Source organism: Talpa occidentalis, unplaced genomic scaffold (genome assembly GCF_014898055.3).
Source record: "Talpa occidentalis isolate TD23 unplaced genomic scaffold, MPIMG_talOcc4v2.1 talOcc4.12, whole genome shotgun sequence".
Classification (NCBI taxonomy): domain Eukaryota; kingdom Metazoa; phylum Chordata; class Mammalia; order Eulipotyphla; family Talpidae; genus Talpa; species Talpa occidentalis.
Window position 1 is genome coordinate 82,538,049 of NW_023601212.1, and position 15,529 is coordinate 82,553,577.

The window sequence follows — 15,529 nt, forward strand, 5'->3', positions numbered from 1 at the left end:
GTTATCAGGAAAATATCTTGGCAAATGCTCTTGTCAATGTATAACCTGGGGGTTTTCCCTTTGTGCCTGAGCTGCCCGAGCTCATCAAGGTGAGTGTGTGGCCAGGGCAGTGCTCTCATCCTCCCCTCAGCTGGGTGTGCTCTGTCCACACTTCATCTGCTCCCTGTGTGCTGTGCGCTTGCTTGCCACAGCCCTGTACTAGACACTGGGCCTCGAGAGAAACTCACAGCAGCCCCCACCTCTAGTGAGTAGGAAAGGGGGAGGTGCAGGGAAGATACAAGGTACCAAGACCTCATTGGCTGATCACTGTCTGAGGGGGAGAAGCAGAAGGCCACAGGCTCAGAGGGGCTTTCACTTATGAAGACCTTCCTTTCAAAAATAAGAGGCATATTAATGTAAAATAATTAGTCCAAAGGCGTTATTCTAAATTGTCCACTTTCCTGTGTATGTGTTTTCAGGGATGTTTTTCTTCTTTAAGAATCTATAGAAGTGTTAAAGAGCAAACTGGGCAATGTTGAGGCTTAGCGATATCTCGGGATCCTTGGAATGGGCACTCTGACCCCAGCTCTGCCCCAGTGGCTCCCGTGTTCCCTCAAGAACTGGCCTTGCTGGCGGCAGGACCAGGGAAGGGACAAGCACCAAGGACAGCATGAGGTGTGTTGGTGACAGGGAGCCTTCAGTTCCGTGGTAGTTGTGGGTGTGGGAGGGCCCATCAGTGCTCACTGGGGCATAGAAGTCAGGATGGGGACAGGGAACAGCACCTGGGGAAGATAATGTGACCCCTCCTGCCTCGTTTTCCTTGCCATGCCACTGGGAAAATAATAGCACATTGAAAACATTAGCATGGAACTCATGTATACTAAGCACTTAGTAAACAGAAGCTCATAATAAAAAGAATAAAGTTTGCCCTCACAAAGGCTGCTTGTGATATGTGGGCCCAGAGGAGAGGCAGTGATCCTGGGGAGAGGCCTGTGCAAGGAACACAGGGCTGAGCCCCAGAGAACAGCTGGAAAGCCAAGCAGTTCCCCAGCAGATCCAGACCAGGGCTGGTGTCTGGAGCCAGGGTACAGTCAAGGCCAACTCCCCTTGGAAACTCAGGGAAGGAGGTGCTGAGTGGTCAGCAGTTGGCTGAGTGACCAGTGACCACACAGGAAATCATCCCCATTCCTGGGGCCAGCAGCCTGCCTAGGGCCATGTACCCTGAGGCCAGCTGAGAGTCAGGCTGCTGTTGCTTAGAATTCATTCAGATGGAACCAAAAATCCTACAGCTTGAAAAATGTCAAATCCAGCTTTGTCTGCATAGAAATTATGTTTAGAAACTACTCGGGGGCTTCCCCACCCCCATCCTGGGCTTCACCTCGCCCAGAGTTGGGGCTGGCCCACCTCTGCAGAGGGTTTGGGACCCTGCTGCACCCCATCACCAGTGAAGATGTGGCAGTACAGCCAGGGCACCAGTATCTAAGTGAAGACTCACCGCTTGCGAAGCAGACATACCAGGAGGCCCCAGGGACTCACACACTGTTCCATTTTGTCACAAAAGTGTTCTTCTTGATTTGTTCGGTTGTTACAAAGAGTCCCCCAGGAACCTGAGCTCAGTGAGGGCGGGGACCTTGTCTGTCCAGTCAAGGTTCCTTACCTCAGACTCAGAACAGAACTGGTACATAAAAGTTTCCAGGAAATGGTTCGCTGCCCAGGACCCACACTTAAGGAATGAAAATGACCTGGCAGATTTGGGGGCAGGGGGGAGCTACCATCCTATAAAATCTCATCCCAGTTTAACCATGCACAGGCGGCCTGCTGCCTGACAGGAGGAAGGTGTGCTGGTGTGCTGTCTTCCTGTAAGGGCACAGGCCAAATGTCGACAGCTGGAGCTGGGGCTTCTAATCAACAGTTATAACTCCTCCCTCTCTTAACACCATGGGAGTTAAGGCTGGCTGTGGCCCTTTTGATAAGTATCTGTCAGCAGTTCAGTTGTAATAAACCCTGACTAGAGTTGAATTTCTCTTTCATAATAGGACGAAAAAGAGCAACATTATTTCTGAATAGCCCGTCGTGTATGCATAAGAGGGCTGTCACCATCTCTAATGGTCCCTTCAATAATGACGCGGTCACTGTGGTAAATTTGCCAAGACAGGCTGCATCTTTGTTCTGGTGTCACGCCTCGGCCTAAGCGTGTAGGCGCTGTGATGATAGGTGACATAGAAATATAGACTCAGATATCTCAAAATGTTTATTGTTTGCTTGATTGTCCATAATAACACCCTTACAATGACTTTTCTCTTTTATTTTGTGACCAGCATAGGAAATCTGTACAAGATGAATGGTTTGAAGTGGCCTTTTTGTTCATTAGCTTTCAGATCCTTTTAGGTTCTATTATGGGATTTTTTAAAATACCACAGGAGAAGAAAATACTACAGCACAAGTGACAACTCAAGTAGGACTAAAGGAAGCATTTTACTACAAATGTCATTTTCAAGAAATAGAGGTCAACGTATATATAAATCACAACTGTCAAACCAAATTAAATTTTATGAGAGTAATTTTTTCCTGTTCTTGTTGAGGGCTGCTCCCATTTTTACATCGCTTGTTGGATTTTTAGATTTGCCTACGTGTTTCGTTTTTTCCTGTCTTTAGGTTTTATATTTTTCATTCAGTCATCCATTCATCCAGCAAGCATTTATTAAGCATCTGCTGTCTTACTGGTTTCAGATATCATGCTACACACTAGATTATAAGGATGGAAAACTTTGAGGCCCTGTCTCTAGAAACTCACCATGTGGGGGAAATATGGGAGGGATGATGGAGATGTGATGGATAACTGGCCATGATAACCAGGGAAGGCTCCAAAGTGGAGGTGAAATTTCATTTGGGCCTTGAAGGGTGAACAATATTTTGATGGGGATGAGGACATTCCAATCAGGGATTGGCGTGGAATGAAAAGGTAATAGTTTGGAGGTTGCATGATACCTATGGTTTTAAAATGTAAATTTTATTTTTATCAGGTGATAAAAACCAAAGAGTCATTCCATAATCCTCCTGCTTTTCAAGAGAGAAAGAACATCAAATACTAAAAATAACACTAAGAAGACAGCAGACAGGGTAGACTGGGGGAACCAGATTTCTGGCTGTTCCAAAGCAGGAAACCTGTCAAGCTAAGTCAAGTGCTTGGTGGGATGCTCTTAACAACTCACTGGCATTGCAAACTGGCCTGACTCGCTGGCCCTTGGCCTTCCTGGCTACGCTGTGCTTCTACTGGCAAAGTGGCAGATGCCATATCTGTCCCCACCCTCCAGCCCTCTAGCTGCCTCCTGGGGAGGGGGGTTCACCAGCTCAGGCTCCGGGGAGGAGAGCCACTCAGAACAGGAGGGGACTCAAGAACTGTGGAAGTTGCTTGACATGCAAGTTTTCCTGCTGACACCAGAGTTTCAGCCAAGCAGGGTGCACTTGGCTTGGCAGCTTTCCATGGAATGAATTCTTGGAGTGTCTTTTTTCTTCTCCTTAGCTGTGGATAAAAGGAGAGCTGTTTCCCCCTTCCTTCTCCAGCCCCCTTCCCCTCGCCCCCTCCACCTCTCCCCACTCACAACTGCATTGTGTGTGCTTCCTCTCCTCGTGCAGACTGACACTTTGGGTAAGGATGGTGTCCCCTGAATGGCCACTGACCTCCTGGCCTCTGGGGCACTGAGTCCATCAAGACCACCACTGCCCCTCAGCCGGGCTTCAAAGTTCTGCCCAAGCAGCTGACTTCTACCTGAGGTCCTGCAGAGTGCAAACTACTCACGCTCACATAGGAAAACCCACTGGGCAAGGTGTTGGGATCCAGGAGTCAACTGAGTTAAATGAGTGGCTCGTGTCCAGAGGGGCCCAGCCCCTGGCCAACTGGTACCAAGGCCAGACGAGGAAGAGACAAGCTAGCAGATTTCTCCTGTTGGGACCAGGGCCAGGCGGCAAATCGTGGTGCTTCAGTGGATGGACTGCACAGGTGCTCCCTAATGGGTCCTAACAACTTCCCTGCCGAGTAGCATTGAAAAGGTGTGGTATTTCTGCTTTTGTGACAAGTATTGCAAAGTGCTGTTTGTTAGTTTTAGTAGAAGAAGAAAACCCTTCAAAATCCCAGCTTCCCCACAGAGCTCTGATTTATTTTACCCTTAAGAGAGTTCTGCCTCCCTCCATGTCCAGTGCATCATTAGTGAACAGCCAGTTACTTCTAGAATACTCTGTCATGATGGTCTTAGAATCTAACTAGAAAGCCAGAGAAGCCCAGCAAGTATGAAAGGATTTCTATTTCCCACTAAAAAGAAGCCTGGTCTCTCCGATCAAAATGTAAACCTTTTATTATAGAAACTAAAGTTTTCCCCTAGAGATCTATATGCAAAATTATACTTTCAGCAATAATTTGCTTCTGGAGCTCAGTGTGAGACAATTGATTTTGAAATCTTTCACGTGTTTATTTGTATATTTGTGTTAAACCAACAGAATGGGCCCCTGTTTGGACTGAATGCCGGGAGACCCTGGGGAGAAGCTCGGGGTACTGTGATGAGCCAGGTCCCGGACCTGCCTGGAGCTTGGCCTTGCAGACATGGCGCGTTCCAGCAGGGCCTGGCATACTTTTCCTATAATGGGCCAGATAGTAAATACTGTAGGCCATCGGGCCAAATTGTTTCTGCGGCGACTCTGTTTCTACCGTGAAGCATGAAAGTAGCTGTTGGCAAGACACAAAACAACAAGCGTGGCGATGCTCCAATAAAACTTCATTTGCAAAAGCAGGAGGTGGGCCCTTTTGGCCCATGGACCATAGTTTGCTGACTTCTGTCCTAGGAGCTGTTTGATAAGCCTACCTGAGGGTTATCTGCCTCAAGTATTGTCAGTCTGTTGCCTTACTGTGTCATAACTTGGCCCCCACCGTGAAGTTGGACACTATCGTGTAGAAGATTGAAAGTTGCAAACCCAGACCTGTGTTATGTCTAACTCATGAACTCTATGCCATCTTCTGTCTTTTATTCTACATACTTTGACGCTCCTCTGAACCAGCTTTATCACCCTGTTTGTTCCCTCATTAGTGAGCAAAATGCATCTTAGATGCGCATTATGTATTTGTATGAGAGCCACACTATTAAGTGGATAATTTGACAGATACGATCAGCACCAGATCAGAGGAAGGTAGAAGATGCCATGAGAGCACAGAATTACCACATTCCATCTGACAACCTGGTTGGGGAATAGTAGGGTGCGAGGGCATGCTGTTCACGGAGGCTTCCCAAAGGCCCAGATGCTCTCCCCATTCTGGGAGAGTTTACCAGCTGCATAGAGAAGGAGCAGAAGGGGTCGGCACATTTTAGAGAGAGAAGAGCATTTGGAGGGGACAGGTGTTTGAGACTATTGATGCCTCCAGGTAATGACAAACTGCAACTTCAGGGAAAAGAGGCAGGAAGTGCCAAATGGAGCCGTGTGGCGCCCACCTGGGCTTGCCGACAATGTGGCACCCATTCAAATCCAAGTTTTACAAAAGATAACCAAGCTCTGGATGGAATGGCATAGAGGTTTGACCTTGTATGTCAGCCTCAGTGGTTCTCCATTGTCACAGTCCAATGGTCCTGACCCTCCCATTGTAGCTACACTCAGCAAAACTGAAGTCCTACAGTTAACCAGAAATGACCTCTTAGAAGGCCAGTTTGGGGCCATCTGCCTGAGAATGATGGGGCCTGGGAATTCTCGAAGGAAAGAGTCCTTTCTCAGAGGTTCTCCAGGGCAGGAGCTCACTCCTCCTTGTAAAGATAAGGTAGAGAGTCATCATCTTGCTGCCCCCAGGTCTTTGCTAATGGAGTTGTGGACCCAACTTGCTGCTGCTTGCTACCTGCCCATCTTCTGCCATTCTAGTGCCCATGGAGGCCTCCTACATGCCCTCTCCTAAGGGAGCATCAGAGGTCTGGCCAGTTCTCCTGCAGTCCATGTGGGTAGAACAGGCTTTGAAAACCAGGGTCACTGCTGAGCCTGCACACTGCACCCTGTCAACCCACAGCAGCCCAGGCAGCCAAGAGTACTCTCCCAAGTGCTGGGTGTTTCAGCAGGTCAGAGGATGCCCACAGGGTCAGGACAGCCACCAGACCCACAAATCAACTATACAGATAACAAATCCATGTTAGGCTTCAAAGTCAAGAGTGAGAGAGCCAGGGTCTCTCACCAGGGCCTGACACCAGGGGAGCTCAAATAAGCATCCCAGGTTGAAAGAGTAGGGCGAGGGGTACAAAGAGAAAGGCGTGACTTTGCAGAGGTAGATGCCCCACAGAGAGGCCTAAGGACTTGGGTAGTCCCTGAAACTGGACATGCATCTGTTCCCCTCCTGCAGGCCCAGACAAAGGAAGAGCTTCAGAAGCTCCACAGCAGCTAAGGCATAGCAGTGCCCAGGGGCCATGTGCCAAGTGACCACCTTAGCCACCTTGTGCACAGAGCAGCAGCTGCCCTGATTGAGATGAGGGTTTGGTGTTAAATCAAAGTTCTGGAGCTGACTGCCCTAGACCCGAAATCATCCCTTTCTCTTTTTGTCTGCCTTTCTTTTTGTTTCCTCTAAATGTGTTTTCCAAGATATTGCACAAGTGCTTTGATTTAATATCTAGAGGATTCCTTTCACTGAGAGCATGCACCTGCCTCACCTCGCTCTCTGACACCACTACAACTTTGTGCTGAGTGTCCTTTTTACTCCACACAATTCAACTGAGTGTGGTAGCATATTTGCTTTACGGGACTAGTAAATGTAACTAGTAATTTATTATAACATGGAACCAGTTGACAAAGCAAACGTGGGGGCCAGTACTACTCCCTCCAGTCTCTGGTCCCAGCACACCCACCTTCCCCATCCTCCTTGGACACTGTCAGGCACTCACAGTTCTTCCCACGGAAGGCGGAGCATGTCCTGCACAGGCGCGCTGTACAGCCTCCATCTGTCCACATGGTCTTGTTTTTGTCTCTTTCATTCCCATCCCCCTGAGGTAGGCTTCACTGTGGACCACGGTGTGGGGGTGGAGAGATAGGAGGAAGCCAGCCCACCTGGTTCAAGGTTCTTGTGTCCCCCCTCTTCCTCTCCTGAGCACAATACAGAGTCTTGCCCTGATCCTCTGGCCCATTCGGCTGCTTCGCTGCCTCCCTGATGCTCATTATCCACCCTGCTCACTGAATCTAATCTTTTCCACCATAAGCTTTTGACCAATCATTTCATTTTAATTTTTTTTCAGTTGAAGTGAAATTTACATAACATAAAGTTAACCGTTTTAAAGTGTACGCTTCACAAGTTAGTCCACTTACATCTAGATCCAACACATTTCACCATCCTGAGCGGAAACTCTACCCCTATTCCCACTCCCGCCTTCCGTAGACCCCAACCAGCACCAATCTGCATTCCATGTCTGAATTTACCTGTTCTGTATGTTTTGTGAGAAAGAATCATACTTTATTGTCCTTTGGGGTCAGCCTTCTCTCATTTAGCATAATGTTTTCGAGCTTCATCCATATTGAAGCTTGTATCAGCACTTCGTTCACTTTTATGGGCCATTAATATTCTATTTTATGGATGGATCACAGTTTTTATCTGTTCATCCATTTGATGGACATTTGTGCTGCTTCCACCTTTTGCTGCTGTGCATAGGGCTGCGTGAACCTGGATGTGCACGCTCTTGCTAGAGTCCCAGGCTCCCTTTCTCTTGGGCATATCGCTCAAAGTGGAATTGCTGGGTCATGTGGTAACCCTATGCTTAATTTCTTTGAGGAATTTCCAAACTGTTTTAATGGTCAAAGTAATTAGAGTTTTGTGTTTTGCCTTGAGTTTTCTTTAGGAAGCCTGCTATCCGGCACTTGTGTTCACTTATTCCCCTTCTTGTCCTCCATGTCCATTTCTCCAGTTTACCAAGGTCATTTCAAATTCTCATGCCATCCTCCAGTGACCTGGACACCTGCCAACTTGGTTTCTCTGCAAAATTAATGAGCACATTTCCTATGCTGTCATTTGAGGCATTTATGAAGTGTTAGCTGCATAAGCCCTGGGCTGATCCTGCCTTGACAGGGCTTGTGTAGCTGACCCTCACTCTACTCAGCGCCTTCTCTTTGCCTGTGTTCCCTGGGTCCCCAGGGCCACACAGCCACACCAGGCCAGAGTGCCCTGGACAGGGATGCAGAAGCCTGCATAGTGGAATCCTAAGGCCATCCTAGCCAGCAGGAGGTCTCAGGTGCCCCTATTGTCTCTTTTGGGACAGGGCTCATGGCACTGGCAAGGCAGCTTGAGTGGTGTGGTCAGCTTGGCATGGACAGAATTAGAAGATGTCCTGTTAGAGTAATAGGATATTACCAGGGCAGCATAAGTGAGCAGTACAGCTAGTGTGGCCCCAGAGTGTTGGAGCCAAATGGAAATACCACCTGAGTAGGCCAAGGGGAGGCAAAGTTCATGATGAAGGTAAACACAGCAAGAAGCAGGTCCCTGGGCAGGACCAGAGGCCCAGTGAGGTAGAAACTGAGAGAGCGACTCCCCATCTTGTATAGACCTGAGCTTATATAGACCTGAACTTGTATAGACCTGAAAAGGCCATGTCCTATTGGGAGGGAGTCAGTTCTACCCTAAGATGGTTATTTTGCTAGGAAAGGAAGTGTACCTGCCCCTCTAGCACCCAAGGAGTCCTTGTCTATGTAAATACCTTCCAATGGTCACCACTGGTAGTTTTAGTGTGTGTTTGGGGCAGAGTGGGAGCATGGAGAGATGACTGCTGACTGAGCTTTGGGCTAAAACCACTCAGTGGGGCCGCATCTCCAAGGCACAAGTTGGGGTATGTGTGTGCACAGGACTCAGTGTAGCTCTGCAAATAGGGGATACCACATGACTCTGCCCAGCCAGAGTCGCAGCCTAGTCACCATGGACCAGGCAGTCGCATGCCCTGAGACTTGTCCAGTCGGTGCCAGGATCTCCCTCTTCACAGGTAGGAGCCATCGGTGATGAAGAGGAGTGGGTCAGCCTCTACGAGGAAGAGAATGAGCCCGATGCCCAGACCCTGGAGATCCCAAACCTCACACCCTACACTCACTACAGGTGAGACAGCAGGCGATCAGCCTTTGCAGGCAAGTTGGCATCACCAGCAGGTGGCTTTGTCTGCAATAGCAAAATCCACTTATGCACAGGTAAGTGAAAAGTGTCCACATGGCAGTAGCAGTACATTGAACCTTTCAGAGAAGATACACAATTCAGTATTGCTCCAATGGGGTTTATGTCCTGAGAGCTAGGTTAGCAATGCTCTTTCCATCTAACCCAGCTGACGAGACACTCGATAGAAATGGCTTACAGTTATATTAGGCTTAATAGGCAAGAGCCACAGGCAGTCAGAGATAGGACACTTTTCTTTACAAAACTCTACAACCTGTCAGGACTATGAACATGCTTTCTATACACAAAACAGATGTCTTCAGAATAGCCTTCTGCTTCCCCTTCCAGGGTCCAGGAGTTGCTAGACTCACTAATCAAACATTAACATGCCATTTAACCTTTTGCTTCTTGATCCTGAAACTTATCCAGGCAGTAAATCCTTGGCCTTAGCAAAGGGGAGAGCCATCATGAGCTGTTAGAGATGTTATAACTTCCCGTAAGATCATTGAAGGCGATGAAATTTCCAGTTATCACCAGATGTTGGGTTTGATAATGTCATTGTTCTGCCAGGATGGATACATTTCATAAGATCAGGGAATAAAAAAATAAGAATGACTAATTCAGGGAGTAAAGGTGAAATTGCATCTTTGGGAAGAATGTTTTTTCAGTACAATACCAAAGTTAGGGTTTTTTAAAAAAAAAACTGGTGAGAGATTCTGTTTAGCTTTTATTTCATTTTACATCCTTCTTCTGAGTTTAGAGCAGATGAATCAAGATGCTGTACTCTCAGTGTCTGAGGAAAACATTTAGCATAAAATCAACTATTGGGATTCAGGACTTACGGTGTGAAATTAGCATAGCTTGTATAATTATTTCAAAGATCAGAAATTGTGACTAGTGATCAATGTCCCTGTCTTATTTATGTCAGTTTAGGAAGCCTCTGTCATAAATATATGTGTGCTTAGGATATTTTTCTTGTTTGTAACTTCCATTCAAATGTTTGTATATGTAAATAAGGCAGTAGAACTGAGAACATTTCACAAAGACCTCCAAGAGCATCTGACTTAGAAATAAAGAAGCAGGGACAGATTGAATTTCCCAAAGGTCACAGTTACTGGTTGGGTTCAAGTCCCAGGGTGTGGGCTCTGGGGCCATGAACCCACAGAGAATAGGGCATGGGGGTGCCCATCATCATTAAAAAAACACTGGACTTTCAGAACTGTCATTTGGTGGCCACATTCTGCAATTCTGTTAAACAGCTTCTTGAACACCTCCTGATACTCTCCTAAACCTGCGTCAGCCCAACTGACTTCCCCAATAGCACTTCACTAGAGAACTTGAAACTGTTGAGGTGCAATCCATTTACCATTTTTAAAAGGCTTAGGGGAAAGGGACATATATGTGATTTGCATTTTTAATGAAACCAGGTGGAAACAGGGCACCCTTGAGCAAAGGCCTTTACAATATAGGAAGACACATATCCAATCCCTCCCCCGAGAAACAGTCTCAGCTTGTTCTGTCTGGTTTTGTTTTATATCACTCCCTTTACCTTCTGCCCCGAAATAACTTGTCAGTGGTTCTACTTCCAGATTTCGAATGAGGCAGGTGAACATCGTTGGTGCCAGTCCCTTCAGCCAGTCATCCCGGGTCATCCAGACGCTGCAGGCCCCTCCTGACGTGGCTCCCACCAGCATCACTGTCAGGACCGCTAGTGAGACCAGCCTGCGGCTCCGCTGGGTGGTGAGTCTGGGCCACGTGGCAGTGACAGGGCCAGTGGTCTCAAGTAGCCAGAGGACATACTTGCACCCAGCACTTAGTAATCTTGTCATGCCCTTTACTAGCCAAAACTAAGCTCATCATTAAACCAGGAAATATTACATTTTACAGTCAGTGCTGGCTCTCAGACCAGCCTGGGCTATCTCATTAGTTCATGGCATTATTCACTGGCTTCTTGGAACTGAGGAGTATCCCTTGGGGGAGAAAGTCAGTCCATGGTGCTACACCCTGGCTCTGTGAGTCCTTAAGCCAGGTCAGCATGGAACCACACTCAATATTTGTGAGAGAGCCAGTTTGATATTTAATCAGAACATTTCCCCACAAAATTAAGCCAAAATGTATTAAAAGAAATTATTTTCAGTCAGAGTTACTGAGAGGATTTCATTTAATTAATAAAAGAAAAGGTCCCTGGGTGAGTAGAAAGTTCTGAAAATGTTCCTCCCAGAAAATACTTTCCACAGACTTGACCTCAGAAGAGAGCTCCATCCTTGAAGGCCTTTAATGGTGACGGTTCTGAGATGTCAGCTCACCATGGACTATTGCCGTTTCTAGCCCCTGCCTGATTCCCAGTACAATGGGAACCCCGAGTCGGTGGGCTACAGGATTAAGTACTGGCGCTTGGACCTCCAGTCTTCAGGGCTGGCCCAAGTCATCAACGATCGGCTGGAGAGGGAGTGCACCATCGAGGAACTGGAGGAGTGGACGGAGTACGAGCTGCAGATGCAAGCGTTCAACGCCATTGGGGCCGGGCCCTGGAGCGAGGCAGTCCGGGGCCGGACGCGGGAGTCAGGTGAGGGGAAGGCTCTTCAGGCCTGCAGACTCGGACCCTGTCCTCGAGTGTCTCCCGAGACATGGAGCTTACCATCCCTGCCATTTCATTGGTTTGACCCACCTTTGTCTGTGGCAGCGCTTTTGTAATGCAGAAATTAGGTCAACCTCGACAGCAAATTACTTAAAACCTCATTAGGGCCTGTGCCACTAATGATGAATCCTACCAGCAGCTGGACTCATAATGTTATTTTTTTTAATCAGGGATAATTTTCACTATCAATGAGGCTCAACAAGCATGTATAGGGATTCTAAGAAGGTAGTTATGATTCCGGGTCCTCAGGACTTCCTGTTGATTAATGATATGTGTGAACGTGGCTTCCTGAGCCAAGACAAGCCTTGCTTTCTCCAGGCTCAAGGGGACAAAATCAAGGAGGTTTTCCTGAAACCCACATGGGAGAGGAAGGGGTCAAGTGGCCCCCAACCCCCTTCCAGAGACAGTGTCCACACTGGGGCCCTCAGAATGCCCCAGGCCTCCCCAGCTCCCCAACTAGAACTCTACTTCTGTCCATGTGCTAAAACATTGTATGAGCAAAGTCTTCCTCTATTGTCATCATTTTAAATCACAAAGTTAATTGACTTTTGAAACACTGAAAACTGCTGTAGAAGATAAAATCAGAAATTAGAGTACACTTGATGGGCAATACATAGAAGGATGAGTAAGGAAGGCCAAGTGCATGGTGGCCTGATGAAGACAGCATCCAGCAACATTCCCCTGCCTGGGAAATGGCTTCAGAGGCCATGAAAGATACCGCACAGGGGTCAGGAGTGAGTTTCTGGCAAGCCCGGTCACTGCCAGGGCTGACCAGACTGCTGCTCAACCTGGGCCTACTAGGAGCTCTAAGGAAGGACCCAGAAAACACATAGGGGGTGTCAAGGGGACATGGAGAATGCTGAGGGGCCAGTAAGACACAAGGAAGGCTGGATTAAGGATATAGGCGGCTCTGAAAAATAAGGACGTGATCCACTGACCCTGGTGGGCTCTCCCAGGCTCTCAGCTTCTCCTCCTGTTGCCCTGTATCCACTCTGATTGGGGGTACTGTTTGTACTGCACTGTATCATAGGGGTGCTCAAGGTGGGCAGGTGCCTCAGCTCTCCAGGGACCCAGGCCAGGGAGGTAGGTTTGATCACCACTGGGGACTCAGAGCAGCAGGCCACAGTTCATTGCCTCCCTGGTGTGCACCCAGTGTCACTTCTCTGCCTATCATGACATGAAAGGTTTGGGAAATGCTGGATAAAGGTTTCTCTTCATCCTGGTGGACTCGTTCTCCTATTCCCAGCAAAGGCACCAAATATGTCTGTACCTGGCATTACCATTATGGGCAGGCACATGAAGGTTGCTAAGATTCACTTCCCTTGACTTTGATTCACTTTCAGCCACAGACTGTAAGCAGCCATTTCAGCCAAGAGCAAAAGTTCTTAGGCAGATTTGACTTGATTTCTGCCTGACCTTCTCTGAGGCCCAGGGTCGGCCAGCAGGAGGTCTCTGCAACAGCAGCGCAGAGAAACAGAGACTGAGAAGTGGCTCACTGAACGAGCCCCGAGCACCCTGGACTGGGGGCAGAAGGGAACCCTGGAGGGAGGCTGTCACCACGGCACCAGGCTTCCAAGAGGACCCGCATTTAAAGAGGGATTGCAGAACAGCTAGACTGGATCAGATAGCTCCTCAGCTGTCTTTCAGGCGTTAGATATTATTACATTAGAAATAAAAGAGGGCCTCCCCTGGTGGCGCAGCAGTTGAGCGCTGGGCTGCAAGGCTGCCTGCGGCCTCTGCAGCACCAGTTCGTTCCCCGGCCGCCGGCAAGGGTCCCACAAAAAAAAAAAAAAAAGAAAGAAAGAAAAGACCAAAACACACTGATCACGGGCTATCACCACATGGAGGTTTTAAAAGCTTTATTACCTTAACCGTCTGAATCTTTGTGACAAAGAACTTGAAAAATCCTAACGACGTTCTAACTCCAATAATGGGCAGACCATCAAAGATATTTTTTAAAAAGAAGAAAAGAAAACTTCTGCTGTAGCTAACTAGGAACATTATGGCTAAAATACATGGTGGTGGTTGTTTTTTTTTTTCCTAATTTGAAATGTACTGATATGCCCATAAGGAAAACAGGCAAGTCCCAGATGTCAGAGGCTAACAGGACAAGAGACTGAGCCATTGGTGTTGCGACTGCCTGGCTGGGTGAGGGCAGAGCCATCCGGTGGCTCCAGAACTTGGGGTTTGGTACCTCTGCCACACAGAAGATTCTGCCTCGATCTGTGTAAAGTGGAGAGTGACAACTAAGAAGCCCCCCTCATAAGCACAAGATTCTTGAAGGCTGTACCATCTTTTTTTTTTTTTATTTAAATATTTTATATAATTCTTACATCTTTTTTCATCTTTGCACAATGTATGCATTTTCATTTTGGTTATATTCCCCATACAATTGCACCCCCCCCTTATTTTGACTCTAGTCCTTCCTTTCCCCGCCCCTCCGCCCCCACCCCCCCACCCCCGTAGTGTGTCTCTGGTTTATAGTTGCTTGTTGATTTTGATTTTTACTTTGTATTGATTAGTCTTTCTCCTGGTCTCTTATTTAGGTTTTCTAAATTCCTGCTATGAGTGAGACCATCCGGTATTTTTCTTTTTCTTTCTGACTTATTTCGCTGAGCATGATCCCTTCTAGCTCCATCCATGTTGCTACAAACTGCATGTGTTTATCTTTTTTGATTGCTGAGTAATATTTGAAAGGGAAGACTAAAATGATCTGCCCAGGGAATTTGGTCTGTCTGCCTAGACTCTAAATGAGGAAAAAAAATCCCCCACCTTGGTACATAAAATTATCTATTAAATGCATACAGACTTAAAAAAAAAAAAAAGTAACTGTGAATCCTATGCCTGACCCAGTTTGGGTTCTGATTTTACACTATATGAATGGTCCAGAAACTTTCAGAAGAGAAATTGGTTCCAGATACCAATAGTACAAACAATGAAAGGGAAAAAAAATAGATAAATTAGATTTCATCAAAATGGAAATCTTTATGCTTCAAAGAAGGCCATAAAAAAAAAACAATCTTCAGAATGGTAGAAAATATTTGTAAATTATATGTGTGATAAGGGACTGGTATCCCGAATATATAAAGAAAAGAAATTTTACAACCCCACAATGAAAGATAACCCAATTAAAACCTGGGTAAAGAATCTGAGCAGACATGTCCCCAAAGCAGATATACAAATGGCCAAATGAGCACATGAAAGCACTGCACATGATTACTTATCAGGGAAATGCAAATCAAAGCCACAGTGAGACTTTACTTCATAGCCCTAAGACGCCTAAGATAATTTTTTTTAAAAAATGGACAATAGCAAGTGTCGGTGAAGATACAGATAATCGGGACTCTCATATACTACTGGTAGGTATGTAAAATGTGCAGTCACTTTTAAGCAGCTGGTAATTCCTCAGTATGTTAAACACACATATGACCCCGTAATTCCACTCACAGGTAATATATACCTAAGAGTGGAAAATATATGTCTACACAAAAACTTGTGCATGGATGTTGATTGCAGCATTTTAATAACAGCCAGAGTGGAAACAACATTTGAATGTCCATCAGTTGATGAATGTGGGATATCCATGACAGAATATAACTCAGCACAGCGAGGAATGCAACAAAATAATCATATTGTCTCCTTCCAAGAGGTGACTTGTATGCTATGCTAATAATATCTCAATAAAGCTGCTTTGTTGTTTTTTTTTTTTTTTTTTTTTTTCCCTTAAGAAGAGCTCAACCTCCCCTAATTTCATTTGGTACAGATAAACTGTTACT

At 46.7% G+C, this 15,529-nt stretch overlaps 1 protein-coding gene across 3 annotated transcripts in view; it reads left to right on the forward strand.

Moving 5' to 3' along the window:
* Positions 1-15,529, forward strand: part of SDK1 (sidekick cell adhesion molecule 1) — a 714,488-nt gene that overhangs the window by 595,366 nt on the left and 103,593 nt on the right. For all 3 annotated transcript variants that reach the window (XR_008551224.1, XM_054693671.1, XM_054693672.1), the window contains exons 23-25: positions 8,955-9,064; positions 10,705-10,855; positions 11,444-11,681. Coding sequence is in view for 2 of the 3 variants with exons in the window: in XM_054693671.1 (XP_054549646.1) it covers positions 8,955-9,064; positions 10,705-10,855; positions 11,444-11,681 (499 nt within the window). In the remaining variant the exon portion in view is untranslated. The remainder of the gene's footprint in view (positions 1-8,954; positions 9,065-10,704; positions 10,856-11,443; positions 11,682-15,529) is intronic.